This window comes from Microchirus variegatus, assembly GCF_963457635.1.
Source record: "Microchirus variegatus genome assembly, chromosome: 3".
Classification (NCBI taxonomy): Eukaryota; Metazoa; Chordata; class Actinopteri; order Pleuronectiformes; family Soleidae; genus Microchirus; species Microchirus variegatus.
Window position 1 is genome coordinate 34,579,228 of NC_139804.1, and position 14,543 is coordinate 34,593,770.

Consider the following 14,543-nt stretch of genomic DNA (forward strand, 5'->3'; position numbering starts at 1 on the left):
TATATTCGTTAATTGTTAAATATCTGGAGTTGTAGGTAGTGGCTATAGCTATGATTGATTTATTTTGATAGGTGTTGGCCGGAAGTGGTCTATCAGTGCATGCCGGCGACAAACATCGATTTAAATAGTTTTAAGTTTTAAAAATCTAAATCTTTTCTATGATGCTGTGAAGCTAAAACCTCACAGTTACAGTTATTAAGAACGTATTAAGAAGGTATTTGCGGCAGTAAAGTACACGAACTGTAAAAGTGGAAACAAAAATGACGATGCAATCCACTTTGAACTTCCGGTTAAGACCATCACAATAAAAATGTAAAGTACTAACTTTTAAAATAAAATCTTTTGCTGAGACGGCAACTTAATACTTTCCCAGGGTGAGTATATAATATTACACAATTATATAGCATTTTAACTACGCTGGTATTGAATGATTTACCACTAACAGACAGATACATACATATTTTACTTTTCAAAACAAGTTTTTGAAGAGTGAATGAGTCTTTTAACTGAAAATCCGTTTTTTTTATGAATTACATCAGTGTTCTCAAACTTTTTTTTTTTTTTTTACATCAATTACATGCAAGGTTACATATGAACATATAAACGATGCAGTTAAATTTTATTTTTCATAATTTGTATAAAGCGCTTATTTTATGTTTATATACCAAAATTCCCAAATTTTGGTATATAATTGCATATAATTGTATATAATTCCTAATTGCTTGAAGGGCCGGATCTGGCCCCCAGGCCTTAAGTTGAATAGCCTTGTACTAGTGCATGCAGTCATTGCACTGGTGCACTTACATGACATAACTTCATTGCATATAAAACTACATGCACTGCTACTTGTTTTGACCATCACAATAAAAATGTAAAAAAGTACTAACTTTACATTTAAATTAGTCTTTTAACTGAAAATCCGTTTTTTATGACTTAGATCAGTTTTCTCAAACTTTTTTATTTTTTTTACATCAAGTAAGTTTGCAATTAAACATATAAACCGTGCCATTACATTTTATTTTCATATTTTGTATAAAGTTCTTAGTTTATGTTTATATACCAAAATATGTTTGATGTTTAAATACTAGTGCATGTAGTCATGGCAATGGTGCACTTACATGACATCACTTCATTGCATGTAAAACTACATGCACTGCTACTTGTTTTGACCAGGACACTCTGGCAAAAGAGATCGTTAAGGTCAACGAGTTTTATGCCTGTAAAATTAAACAACATAAACAACCAAACACACAATGTAAAAATATGTAAATATTTTTCCCATAGTCTTGAACGCAACACAGACTGTATTCCTTCTACACACCAGAGGCGTGTGTGTTTATAGACCAATTTATTGTCAATTAAACCTATCTTTGTGAGGACATTTTGGCTAACAAGGCTTTTTGAGGATTATTACTTGGTTTTAGGGTTAGGGTTGTATTTATGTTTAGGTTAAAGGTCAGGGTTAGGCACTTAGTTGTGATGGTTAAGGTTAGGATAAGGGGCTAGGCCAGGGGTCTGCAAACTGCGGCTCTAGAGCCTCATGTGGCTCTTCAGCGTCTCTGTAGCGGCTCCATCTAGCTTTGTAGAAAAAACTATTCATGTTTTTCACACTTTTTTGTCAAGATAAAGGCATAAATAAAAATGTTTTGATATATTATCTGTCACATCGAGTTGTAAAACCTCCCCCAAAAGCTATTAAAGTACTACATGAAATTGTTTTATTTTATTTTAAAGCTGTTTACCTACACTTTATAGGCTGGGTATCAACTTGCAACAAACTGTTGTTCTTTAAAGGTGAAGTAAGTAGTTTATAGTGCCATCTAGAGTAGAGGCTGAAATTTACAACAAAGAACTGCTCCTCTGCTCACCCCCTCCCTTCCCTGAGCGCTACGGTGTCCTCAGCCGGTCAAATGTCGTCGTATACAAATACTTGTCGTCTTTCTCCGTGTCAGCAGATGAGGTTCGTGAGGCGAGGGAGAGGGCGAGCTACCGCGGCCGTAGCAGACGAAGCGGAGAGAGAGGAGGCGGGACTTCCGCTACAAGTAAAGAGACGCTTGATTTGTTCTCTCGCGTTTGTCCTTACAGGCTCCGGTAGAAACATGGCGTCTCTCTGCTAACAGTGGCTATGCAACCGCGGCCCGCGACCGTGTTATTTTACATGACTTTTTGAAACACTACGAAAATGAAACAAAAACTATTATACATCGACTAGACAATGCAGGAGCACATAATATGTATAAAAAAGTGGATTTTGGGTTATATAAACCCATAAATACTACATAGTGTCCCTTTAAATAGAGTATGTATTTATGTAACTTCACATTTTATCTTCATTTTAAGGATCAAATAGGTTTTTTGCGGCTCCACATTAATTTTATTTGTGTGGGTGGAGAGGAAAAAAATGGCTCTTTTCATTCTAAAGGTTGCAGACCCCTGGGCTAAGGCAATCCATAGTGTCCACACGAGGACTGTAAAACCAGTGTGTGTGTGTGTGAGTGTGTGTGCGTTGGGCGGGGTTGATGATGCATTCACAAAGAACTCGGATGTTTCTGTTCAGCTGGTTTTTGGACTCTGGAGGGAGGAGGCGTGCTGAGCTGAGCTGGGCTGGGCTGAGCCGAATAACTTCCCTCTCCCTCCCTGTCAGTGTGTCACTACCTCTCTCGACCTCACTGTCGGTCTCTCCAGTTTCTTCGAAGCAGCAGAAAGACTCGGTGAGTTTAATATAATTATAATAATAGTTTAATGTATGTCCATGTTGACTTTGAACGCACCTCTGCCGTGTGTGTGTGTGTGTGTGTGTCGTTGTAAACAGAAACCAGACACTGTTAGCATGCTATTTACTCAGTCATTTCTAGCTAGTGGAAAAGTACAAACTAAAAAAGAGCAATAAAACGACACTCGGTGTGAATGTTTCACTGTGTTTAACTCCATATAAACGAGCTTCAGTCTAAAACAACAACGTTATTACAGCGAATAATGTTCTATGACGTGTTTTTACTTGTTTTTCCTGATGTGCAACAGTGTGTACAGTAAATAAAGACTACATCGAATTTCAAAATAAAAGCATTCGCAATTGCACAAATGCTCTTTACAAAGTCATTATAACTGTTTAAAAAGACTAACTCTTCATGACCATTAGCACATTCTAACTTATTTTCATCTTTGGTGTTGTCATTTTGTAAGTAAATAAACATATTTGCTGGTTAAACCTCCATTTTTTTGGGGGGTTAAATCCTGAAATCCACGTTAGAATCGTTAATTTTTTTGGCTTAATGACTGATGATAATTGATCGTTTTGCTTAATTTAATGCTTCTCGGGTCAACAGCGAAACAGATAAGTGAAAAGACAACAAGATTTAAGAGACAATATTTATAGGAACGTCAAAGAAAATTAGGAACATGAGCATTTCAGTGAAGAAATGTTCATTTTAATACACAACATGTTCATTTTGATAATAAAAAAGTGTTCTTGAATGTTTATCTGAAGTAGAAGAAACAGGAGCTGGAGGTGTTTTAATAATTGTTTGTCCTCTTTGTTTTTGTGTTTCTGCATCAGACAATCGTCAAACATGTTTCTGGCAACGAATCTAATCAAAGGGTTAATAAATGCTGTGAGGTGAGTTTTTTTTATAAACAGGATGGAGGCGAGCCCTTTCCTCCCAGCTCCCAGTCATTATGCTATGCTAAGCTAAGCTAACCGCATACTGGACCAACATATTGATCCTTTTCTTCTTCTTTCAACAGCGACATTGACCCCAGTCAATTTTTCCCTGCAGACCCAGTAAGTAACAGGATTTTTGTGTCATAAATCCAAATCTTTGGGCTGCTAAACAGGATTTTCACCCAGAAAAATGTGTGTCTGGTGCTAAAATCATCCATAAATGTGACTTTATTTTATTTTTAATAAAAATAATTTATATTATATTAATTTATACTGTGCTCACTTCAGTTCTGTCACAGAAGGGTTTGATATAATCAACTCTCTGATTCACAAGCAGACCAACTCATGAATGTCTAACAGAGCGTCTCTTTGTGTGTGTGTGTGTGTGTGTGTGTGTGTGTGTGTGTGTGTTCAGCCTCCACCCCGCAGACCCCTCAACTTCGCCGAGTCTCATGAGAATGAAGAGGAGAAGCAGTTTCGGAGAGTTTTCCACCAGATTGCTGGAGATGTAAGTCTGAAACCTCGAGTCTACATGTGAATGTTTGTGCCGATGGACGATGAACAATCTTCTGGTTTCCCCGATTCTTGTTATGTGCAATTCTATTCTTCCCTCTCTCGTTCCTCACTGGACTGTAAAACTCTACGGCAAACAAAGATTGTGCCGCGCGAGATCGTGCACCGATAACGTAGTTCGCTCATTGTCGACCGTTGTATCCTCCACACGAGGGCAGCTGGAGCCAATCCTGGCTTTAGTTAGGCGGGGTCAAAAAAAATTGGACGCTCTAGATTAGCAAACTGTCCGGGGTGTGACCGCGCGGAACCCCACGCGCAAGTGCTAGCCCCTGCACCGCCGCTACGCTGACCTACTCACTCAGTTCAGTGATGGGGAAAAGTCGTAGGAAACAGATTTTTGTGCGCACTCACTGGCTCTTTAACAGAGAGTTCACGATGGCGTCCGGTGAGATGTCGTTAAACCGTCAACACAACTGTTGCTGGTTTATGATCTGAGGTCACGCGACCACTGACTCGGTCTCGTGTCGCTCGAGCTCAGAGACGATGGAGTGTTTGTCTCAGGGAGGTTTGTTTTTATCCCGTTGATCCTGTTCTCTGTCTCGTTTGGTAACGTTTGTGGTCAAAAGTTTTCAAACGCCAAAGTCATAAAAATACTTTGTGAATGCCGTCTGAACAGCAAACACATTCTCATGATGTTTTAGACTGAAGCTGAAGTAGATTTCATAAGGTGAGACTTCTGCCTATAAAAATCTGTTTTAATCCGACTCATCAGACAGTAGATTAAAAAAAAAAAAAAAAAAAAAACCCTTACAATTTCCCTTTTATGTTAAGGATATAAACAAAGGGCCTTTGGGCTTTTTTATTTTGTCAATCAGAGGAATGTTTAACAAGCTGGCCTCGCCCTTTTGAGGCACCCCAGTAAGTTTAAATATTTCATGATGCAGATTCTTCACCTGTTGGACCAGATTCCACAGGTGAGGTGGTGTTTTTTTTTATTTTTATAAAGATAAAGACAGGTGAGATCTTTGTCTTTGCCTCTCACCTCAGCAACTCACCACACCTGTCTGTCAGTCAGTCAGTCCGTCAGTCTGCTGCTCTCCACAGCGGAGTCTCCGCCCTCCTCACTGTGTTTCCTGTCCTCGTCCTGATCCTGAACCCTGTAGTAGTCATGTCAAACTCTTAATATTATCTTTTGCGGAAAAAAATGTATGAAAAAATAATAAAACAGTATGAATTCTGAGATTAAAGTCAGTCTTTAATCTTAGAATTCAGATCTTTTTTCTCAGAATTCTGACTTTAATTTGAGAATTCTATATTTAATCCGAGAATTCTGGCTATAATTTGAGAATTCTTTATTCAATCTGAGAATTCTGACTTTAATTTGAGAGTTCTTTATTCAATCTGAGAATTCTGACTTTAATTTGAGAGTTCTTTATTTAATTTCGAGAATTCTGACTTTTAATTTAAGAGTTCTATATTTAATCTGAGAATTCTGACTTTTTTTCTGAGAATTCTTACTTTTCTCTCAGAATTCTGACTTTAATTTGAGAATTCTGACTTTAATTTGAGCATTCTTACTTTAATCTCAAAACTTGTGTTTTCCCCCCTCAGAATTCTGACTTTAACCTGAGAATTCTGACTTTAACCTGAGAATTCAGACTTAAATCTCAAAACTTGTCCCCCCCCCCCCCCTCAGAATTCTGACTTTAACCTGAGAATTCTGACTTTAACCTGAGAATTCAGACTTAAATCTCAAAACTTGTTCCCCCCCCCTCAGAATTCTGACTTTAACCTGAGAATTATGTCTTTAATCTCAGAATTATATCTTACATCACAGAATTAGATTCCCCCCCCCTCAGAATTCTGACTTTAATGTCAGAATTTTGACTGTTTTCTCACAATGCTGACTTTTTTTTACATGAAATAAAGGTCAGAATCCTGAGTAAAAGGTCAGAATGGTTGTCTGAAGTATGCACAGACAGACAAAGGCAACACGTTACATACAGGCGAATGAGAGAAGCAGTTGGATATGTGAGTAAAAGCTCAAAGCAAATGGGGACAACAGGAAAAACCAGCCACCTGCCTCAAGGCTCACCAAAATAAATCAATGTCAGCGTGAGTCCTTTAATAACTTAGAGAGTATCTGTATCTAACGCCACTGCATCTAATAAGAAATTGCAGGATATGCTTTTATTAGATTTTGCATGACTTTGTTGTGAGGGAGGAGACGGCTGAAAACATGAAAACAAGCTCGTGGACGTGTTCAGTGTGTTCTTGTGTTGATCTTTTTAAACAGATACAACAGTGTATTTATCACAACAGCTCCAGGGCGTGCGACATAGAGAGTCCTCTTTCTCTGCATTCCTGCCATTGTCTCAAAGGGTGGCACTCTACTATGTGTGTGTGTGTGTGTGTGTGTGTGTGTGTGTGTGTGTGTGTGTGTGTGTGTGTGTCTGAGGTTTTCTGTGACTCATCATCAGAGGGGTGTGTGCACCGGTTAGACCAGAAATCACCCTCTCAACTCTCTGCGGATGAATTATCTTTAAATCAACAGCAGGAATGAAGCTGATGATGATGATGATGATGATGATGTCGGATCAGGAAGCTTCCAGACAGCCGCCCGAGCCGACCCGACCCGACCCACCTGGATCAGAACCAGATGGGCGGGGTCGTGTGTTTGGTCTGGAAGCTTCCTGGTGATTTTTTTTTTTAAAGGTACAGCAGTAAATCCAAATTTAACCTTTAACGGCAAAACATATTCTGACAAATTTTCTTCTTTCTGTGTATTCAATGGTCAAAAAAAGAGGTTTGCATAGTGAGTTAATGAGTTCACCCTTGGTAAATTGCTGTGGGAATAATACACAACTCCTTATATGGACATCCTGGGGGTGTTTGTTTATAGGTCATATATTTTTGACGTTTTTTTACGTCTTGTGTGTGTTTTTAAGACAAAGTTATCATTGATTTTATATCACATTTTTAGTAGTGGTATAAAATACTGTATTATAATTGTGCAGGAGTCACAAAATAGGGTGTTTTTCTTTTGTTTTTGTTCACATAGACGAGGCAAGTGAACTTATTTAACGTATTTTTCAAATTCCGCAAATTCAATCCGATTTTAAAAAATTTGGAGTACTTTTTGCTCAATTTATATTGCTGGTATGAATTTAGCTGAACTTGTGCTGAAAAAGGATGTAAGACTTTTTTGTAGCCTCTGTAAAAAAAACAGTGGTCTCAAACTTGTGGCTCTGGGGCCACATGCGGCCCCCCCGATCAACTTTATGTGGCCCGCCACTTAAATGTTTTTGTTTTTGATATTTACAGATTCATTTTGCATCGTAAATAATGTTGTTGTTTTTTTTAACACCTTTTACTTTGAAATTATGTAAAATATTGTCACAAATGTTGCTGTTGTGACGCAACAGTTGTTTTTCCCCCCACACAGTTGGGCTTTTCTTCACTTGGATGCCCCCTACTGGCCAGACTTGATCCGCACGTGGCCCCCAGGTCATTTGAGTTTAAAGGGACACTGTGTAGTATTTATGGGTTTATATAACCCAAAATCCACTTTTTTATACATATTATGTGCTCCTGCATTGTCTAGTCGCTGTATAATATTTTTTGTTTCACTTTCGTAGTGTTTCAAAAAGGGTGAGCAGAGGAGCAGTTCTTTGTTGTAAATTTCAGCCTCTCCTCTAGATGGCACTATAAACTACTTACTTCACCTTTAAGACCCCTCTTATAAACTATACGTTTTGACATAGTTAATGGACAAAAGCAGCTGAAATCCACTGTGTTTTAAGGGTTAAAGAGATAGTTGAGGAGCTTTGTTTGACATGTGGTTGTACGAGGGTGTGTCTTACATACAGAGGTCGAACATGGCTGCTTGTGTGTTTGTGCGGCTTTGAAAACCACTGACTCTCCCTGACCAAAGTCCATAGACAATATCTTTGTTGATCCATTGCTGCCTCCCTCCAATAAGTTTAAATGTTATTGTCTTGTGACTTTTGAAGAAGAAGCTTCTTTAGCTCCTGTGTCCCTGCAAAGATCAAATGATCAAATTTCCTTTACTGTAGACTTTGGTGGAGAGGAGTGGTGCACGCTCACCACAGGGCAACAAGTTAAACATGGATGATGTGCATGGAAGTGTGCTGCAGCTGACAGCCTGTGTACAACTACACTCTCGCCTCTAGGTTTCAGTCAAAATAATCCATATTCGCAAACGTTTTCCGAAGTGAGGAAATACTTGAAAACAAAGAAGTGAGAGAAAAACCACGTCTGAGTCAGAAACTGGAAAAATATCAAAGGGAACTCATTTAGAATAGTTTGAGTCACACACACACACGCTTAGATTAGCTGTGACTCATGCTCTGTGTGTGTGTGTGTGTGTGTGTGTGTTCTCACAGGACATGGAGGTGAGCCCCAAAGAGCTGATGGGAATCCTCAACAGAATCGTCTCCAAACGTGAGCCCATTTTTTTTTGTTTGTGTGCGTTTTTAAACTACATGAGTCACAGATGAGTCATGTGATCCACAGATGAAGAAACATTTTAAATATGTGGATGATGATGATGATGATGTTTTTCCTCTTCCCTTCCCCTCACAACGAGCAGCTCACGATAATAACACGTTCCATCATTTCCCAGTTACTCATTTGAACTCCTCGTGCCCTGACTTCACGATTTGATGATGTTGTTTAAGCTGTTTTTAAAGGTCCCATATTATGCAAAATCAACTTTTTAATCATTTAAACCCTTATTTGTGGGACTCTGGAGGCCTAATCAGTCGACAAAGTGTGAGAAAAGATGACCCACTCATGTTTTTGTGGTCCTCCTCAGTCTACGTACAGGAGATAAAGCACGCAATGTTGACTTCCGCGTTCACTGGGACGTCACAATGTGCTAAATTCCTGGAATTATTGTCTCACGGAGCTCCACTTTGTCCGTAAAACACGCGAGAGGGCAACGTAAGTTCTATTCTTGGCTCCACAGTGCAGCACAGAGTTCTACACAAACTTCCAGCCTCAGAGGATTTATCTGTCCAGTGCAGGGGTCTGCAACCTGTGGCTCTAGAGCCTCATGTGGCTCTTCAGCCACTCTGTAGTGGCTCCTTGTAGCTTTGTAGAAAATTTTTATTTATGCCTTTCTCTTTGTCAAGATAAAGCAATTTTTTAAAAGTGTTTTGGATATTTTTTGTATGTCACATCCAATTGAAAAACCTCCCCTGAAAGCAATTAAAGTAATGTGTACATGAAGAAGTTCTGTCCTATCTTTAGATCCACGTACGCCAGGCAGGTTTTCTCAGACATAAACTACACAAAATCGTTTTTATTTCATGTAAAAGTCGTTTTTCTACTCTTTAGAGGTTGTGATATGTGATATTATCTTAACTTTAAGGAGCAAATGGCGGCTCCAGATTCATTTAATTTGGGGACACAAATGGCTCTTTTCATTCTAAAGGTTGCAGACCCCTGGTCCAGTGGATGGATACATGTTATATATGACGGCAATGTGCCTGCTAGAGCCTGCAAATGATCACTTTTCCAAATGCTAACTGCTGTTAGCTCCCAGTAGCCTCTTTGGCTGATGTCATTTCCTGTCCCTTAAGTTTCGTTTTACTTTTTTTTAAGGTGGACCTAAAGAGATACTGCTAAACCGAGCGTTCTGGTGCGTCAGACAGGTTCATTCGGACACCAGGGAACTATATAAACTTGGAGAAATAGGGTATAATATGACCCCTTTAATATATGAAATACAGCATAATTTTTTTTTATAAATGGAGACCAGATTAGTTTTATTCTTTTAAACCTGGAACACTCTTTGTAGTTAGTCTCATGCGTTTACCAGACGCATTAGCCAGAAGTTAGCGATTAACGACAAAATGGCTGTCAACAACTTCCTGTGTTTTTGGGGGTGAGTGTTAAAAGAGTATTCACCAGCTGATTAAACTCATTTGTTTTCATTTGCTCTGTGTCAGATGGCGGCCTGAAGACGGACGGTTTCAGCATCGAGTCGTGCAGGAGTATGGTCGCTGTGATGGACGTATCCTTTCACCACGCACTGTAACAAACTTTAACCGCTGTGGTTTCAACAACAGACGCAGACGTATTTTACTGCTTTCGGGGTGTCGGCTAATGTGTTTTCCTCTCAGAACAACTTTGTTTTTGACAACTCTCCAAAGTGTTTGTGGTAGACAAAAGGAAACGGTACCGTCACAGTTCCTTATATGGACATCCTGGTGGTGTGTGTTTATAGGTCACATATTCAGGTGTTTTTTTTCGTCCTCTCACGTGTTCTTCTTAGTAATAGTAATATATAGTAAGTAATGTTTAATAATTGTTCAGGAGTCACAAAATTAGACAGTTTTTCTTTCAGTGAACTTTGAACCGTATTTCCAAATTTCCAATCAATCCGATTTTAAACATTCTGAGTACTTTATATAGTTGCTGGCGATGGAAAGATATTTTTTTTTTAGGAAACTGTTGAATGAATGTTCAGTGGTGGTTTTTGAATTGACCCTTGACTCCGCCCCCCTCCCTCAGAGTGACAGCACAGGTAAACTGGGATTCCATGAGTTCAAATACCTGTGGAACAACATCAAGAAATGGCAGGTGAGTTCCTTTCTCCTCCTCCTCCTCCTCCTCCTCTTCCTCCTCCTCTCCCTCGTCTCGCTCTGCAAATAGAAACGTGTGACGTCAGCGGGTGAACTGTCTGTGTCTGTGTTTCCTGTTTTTTTACAGGGCATCTATGTTAAACATGACAGGGACCGTTCAGGTATCATCGGCTCCCACGAGCTGATGGGCGCCTTCAAGGATGCGGGTGAGTAACGCTGCGCTCTCTCCGTCTCTCTGCGTGTCTCTGTAACAGTGTCACCCTCAGTGTGTCCGTGTGCGTTTGTGCGCAGGTTTCCCTCTCAACGATGAGCTGTTCAAGCTGATGCTCCGTCGCTACAGCGACGAGAACGGAAACATGGACTTTGATAATTACATCGGTTGCCTGGTGCGCCTGGACGCCATGTGCAGTAAGTCCTTAACCCTCAGGTCCATGTTTGATCGAGATCTCGTTAAAGTCTGACTCACAAATATTTGGAATAGTAGTTGCAAAAAAAATCTTTTTTGTCCAAGTCTTGAAATAACAATTCGGCTGTCTTCCACATGAGGGCAGTGTAACATTTGAAGATTACAGCTGTCAAAAACGCTCCCTGTGCAGCTCCTTCATCACAAGTCCTCAACAAAGAGCCCTTTTTGCTGCCGTGATTATGATTATTATTGTTTTGTATCAATAAATAAAAGAGCTGACCTGTGTGCCATAACTTATGAACAGGTCTACTTATCATCATGGTAGTGTTTAAATGAGGGCGATGATCCGCTCCCTGGATATGAATGTGCTTTAGTTTAGTTTAGTTTAGTTTAGTTTTGTTGAGGCATAAAAAGCTCCTTGTTAAGACTGAGTCTGGTTTAAAAAAAATGATTCACAATATGAAATCACATCCTGGTATAACTCTCTCTGTGTGTGTGTGTGTGTGTGTGTGTGTGTGTGTGTGCGTGTGTGTGTGTGTGTGTGTGTGTGTGTGTGTGTGTGTGTGTGTGTGTGTGTGTGTGTGTGTGTGTGTGCAGGAGCCTTTAAGACGCTGGATAAGGACAACAGCGGCTCCATCGATCTGGACATTAAGGAGGTAAACACTGTACAGTGGGTCAGAGTTTATATTTGAGGTGGAGATAATTCCTGCAATGGGTTAATATACAAGTGTCCATACACTAGTCCATAAAATAGTTTAAAGACATAGTTTTAGTATGTAAGTGTCACATACAGCTGACTCTGTCCCTGTGCAAAACAATAACAAAAGCCAGCTGAAGTCTATCCTATCCTTGCCTTTAAGCAGCCTTTTCCAATAAGAAACTCAAGTTTGTTAAACTGCTCATTCTTCTCCAGAGTAAATGACCTGAACTGTCCCTTTAACTGACTCTCGTCTTCTGTCTCACAGTGGCTCCAGCTCACAATGTATTCATGAAGCAACGGAGTGCGAGAGAGTTCTTTCACCTCCCTCCACCTCCTCCTCCTCCTCCTCCTCCTCATCATCATCATCATCTCACCACTTCCTCTCATTCCACTCTTATGTGTCTTTAATGGATGTGTAACAGTGTTTGAAACGACAGTGTCTCCATGGTAACAGGACCAAAAATTCCAGGGTGAAAAAAAAACCCGGAAACCAAAGTTGATGCTGATGCTGCCGTTGCGCTGCCCCTCTGCTGCCAGGCGGAGGCGCTGCATGTTATCGCTTTTTTTTTTTTTCTTTTATTAGGCTTCTCTTATCAGTTTGACTTTGGATGTTGAAGAATAAAAAGACACACCTGACAAAAGTAATCAATGTGTTGTTGTTGTTGTTGTTGTTTTGTGAGTTTGACACTTTTACACCATGAATATCTGGGATATAATCCTTATAAGAAATATATAAGTAGTTAATGATGAAAGAGTTTTTGGAGACACAAAATTACTTTGTTATGGTTTCACAGGTTTTTCTTGCCCAAATAATAATAAATATAAATAAATAAAATAAATATAAACCATATAAATTCATGGCCAAGCTCTAATCACCACCAATGCCCCACCCACTACTGTTTATTTTTATGTGTTTTTTGTTGTTGTAATAAATAACTAATAATTCAAATAATTTAAAGACATTTAAAGGGTTAAAAATCCTGGAAATGTATTTAATGTTTTGGTAGTTTTGAGCAAATTTGAAGTCGTTTAAGAGATTTATTATTAATAATAATCAAAGAGTATAAGAGTAAAATGCAACGTTTTTCTTGCAAAAATTCAAAATCAAACAGAAATGTACGAAAAAAATAATAACAGTACTAATATTTTGTACAATTATGATATTCCAAATATTGAAATAATGTACGTTTATTGTCATTGTTTACCGTTTTGAGTCTTATTGTTGTAACTCTATAGTATTGCTGTAGTGTGTAGTGTTTGGTGTCGGGCGGGGCTGTGCCGGCGCTGTGCAGGAGAGGGGCGGTGCAGAGGGGCGGTGAGGGAGGATGCTGCTGCTGAGCGGAGGCAACAAGTTAGTGGCGCTAACTGCGGATGGATTAATGACGCAAAGGAGACACAGAGTGGACTTTTTTTTAAAGAAGGATCTCATGAAAGGTAAATAAATGTATATTATTCTATCCGTTATTCTGTGAAGTGACGGACGTAAATATAGGATAAATAAGTTGGGCGAAAAACTATGCTAACGGTTCTCACGTTTCAGTCTTTTAAACCGACATAACGTTAATTTGCGGCGTGTAAACACACGGCTACAGTGTTAATAAAGGGTAAAATAAGATTGGTTGAATTATTTAATGACTTAAAACACACTCGCGCGCACACCTGTGTGATTACGTCATCCTGTACGACAGGTGGCAGGATGGCGTCATTGTTTATTGAAGGACTATTATCAAGTTTCTTTTGTTGTGTGATGGAAGAGAACGAGAGAGAAACAGCTTTTCAGCCACTTAATAAAATACTTACCGAATTAAATTAAATGTTTTCATCTATCTATCTATCTATCTATCTATCTATCTATCTATCTATCTATCTATCTATCTATCTATCTATCTATCTATCTATCATGTAATTAAAAGTCTATGATGGATCAACAGTTCCTGTGTGTTGTGATGTAAAATGTATTATTTTTCCTATGAACATTGGTGTGTGTGTGTGTGTGAAAGAGTCTATAATGACATGAAAAATCAGTGAACATGCAGTTTAAAAAAAAAGTCTGAACTATCCCTTTAATTGTAAGTGAGTGTGAATATATGTTTGTCTCAATTATTCACAATTTCATGCTGGTTTTTTTTTTTTTTTTTTGCACCACTGTGGCCTTCATACTCAGGGTCACTCCCTCTGGTAATTGAGATGTTGGATCATGAACTGAGTCAATAACAAACATAATCTTTGCCTCTGTTTTGCTCTTGTGTGTGTGTGTGTGTGTGTGTGTGTGTGTGTGTGTGTGTGTGTGTGTGTGTGTGGTTCTGGTCTCCACCTCTTTATTCCAGTATATGTGGTGATTAGTGTTCAGCTCTAATGATGATAACAAAGGAAAAAACTAATAAGTGGATGAGCTGCAGGACAGGACAGGACAGGAAAGGACGAGACACAGGGCTGGACACGATAGCATTGCAGGGACACACATGCTATAGTCTAGTAATTAGACAGTGATATAAGCTTTTGCTGCTTCATTGTAAAGAAGGACATAATAACACACTGTGTGTGACATCGTGTCTGCTGCAGCCGCTTGGTCGTCAGGTGAACCTGTGCCTGGAGGCCGACTGTTCTCAGGGGTCACTATCAAACTGTGATTATATATATATATATATATAT

At 39.1% G+C, this 14,543-nt stretch overlaps 1 protein-coding gene across 1 annotated transcript; it reads left to right on the plus strand.

Moving 5' to 3' along the window:
- Nucleotides 1–2,572: 2,572 nt before the first annotated feature.
- On the plus strand, nt 2,573–12,526 carry LOC310924817 (calpain small subunit 1-like). The gene is made up of 11 exons (XM_083886660.1): nt 2,573–2,711; nt 3,557–3,616; nt 3,745–3,781; nt 4,077–4,169; nt 8,581–8,638; nt 10,150–10,214; nt 10,715–10,783; nt 10,913–10,991; nt 11,077–11,193; nt 11,789–11,847; nt 12,157–12,526. The coding sequence occupies exons 2-11, from the start codon at nt 3,570–3,572 to the stop codon at nt 12,181–12,183; spliced, it is 651 nt and encodes a 216-aa protein (XP_083742786.1). The 5' UTR covers nt 2,573–2,711; nt 3,557–3,569; the 3' UTR covers nt 12,184–12,526.
- The last annotated feature ends 2,017 nt before the right edge of the window (nt 12,527–14,543 follow it).

Excerpts from the sequence above, each read along its gene's own strand:
- LOC310924817 (XM_083886660.1), top strand. The coding sequence starts at position 3,570 with ATGTTTCTGGCAACGAATCTAATCAAAGGGTTAATAAATGCTGTGAG. Across the intron at positions 3,617-3,744 it reads GGGTTAATAAATGCTGTGAG|CGACATTGACCCCAGTCAAT; the intron begins GTGAGTTTTTTT and ends TTCTTTCAACAG. Across the intron at positions 10,992-11,076 it reads GGGCGCCTTCAAGGATGCGG|GTTTCCCTCTCAACGATGAG; the intron begins GTGAGTAACGCT and ends GTTTGTGCGCAG.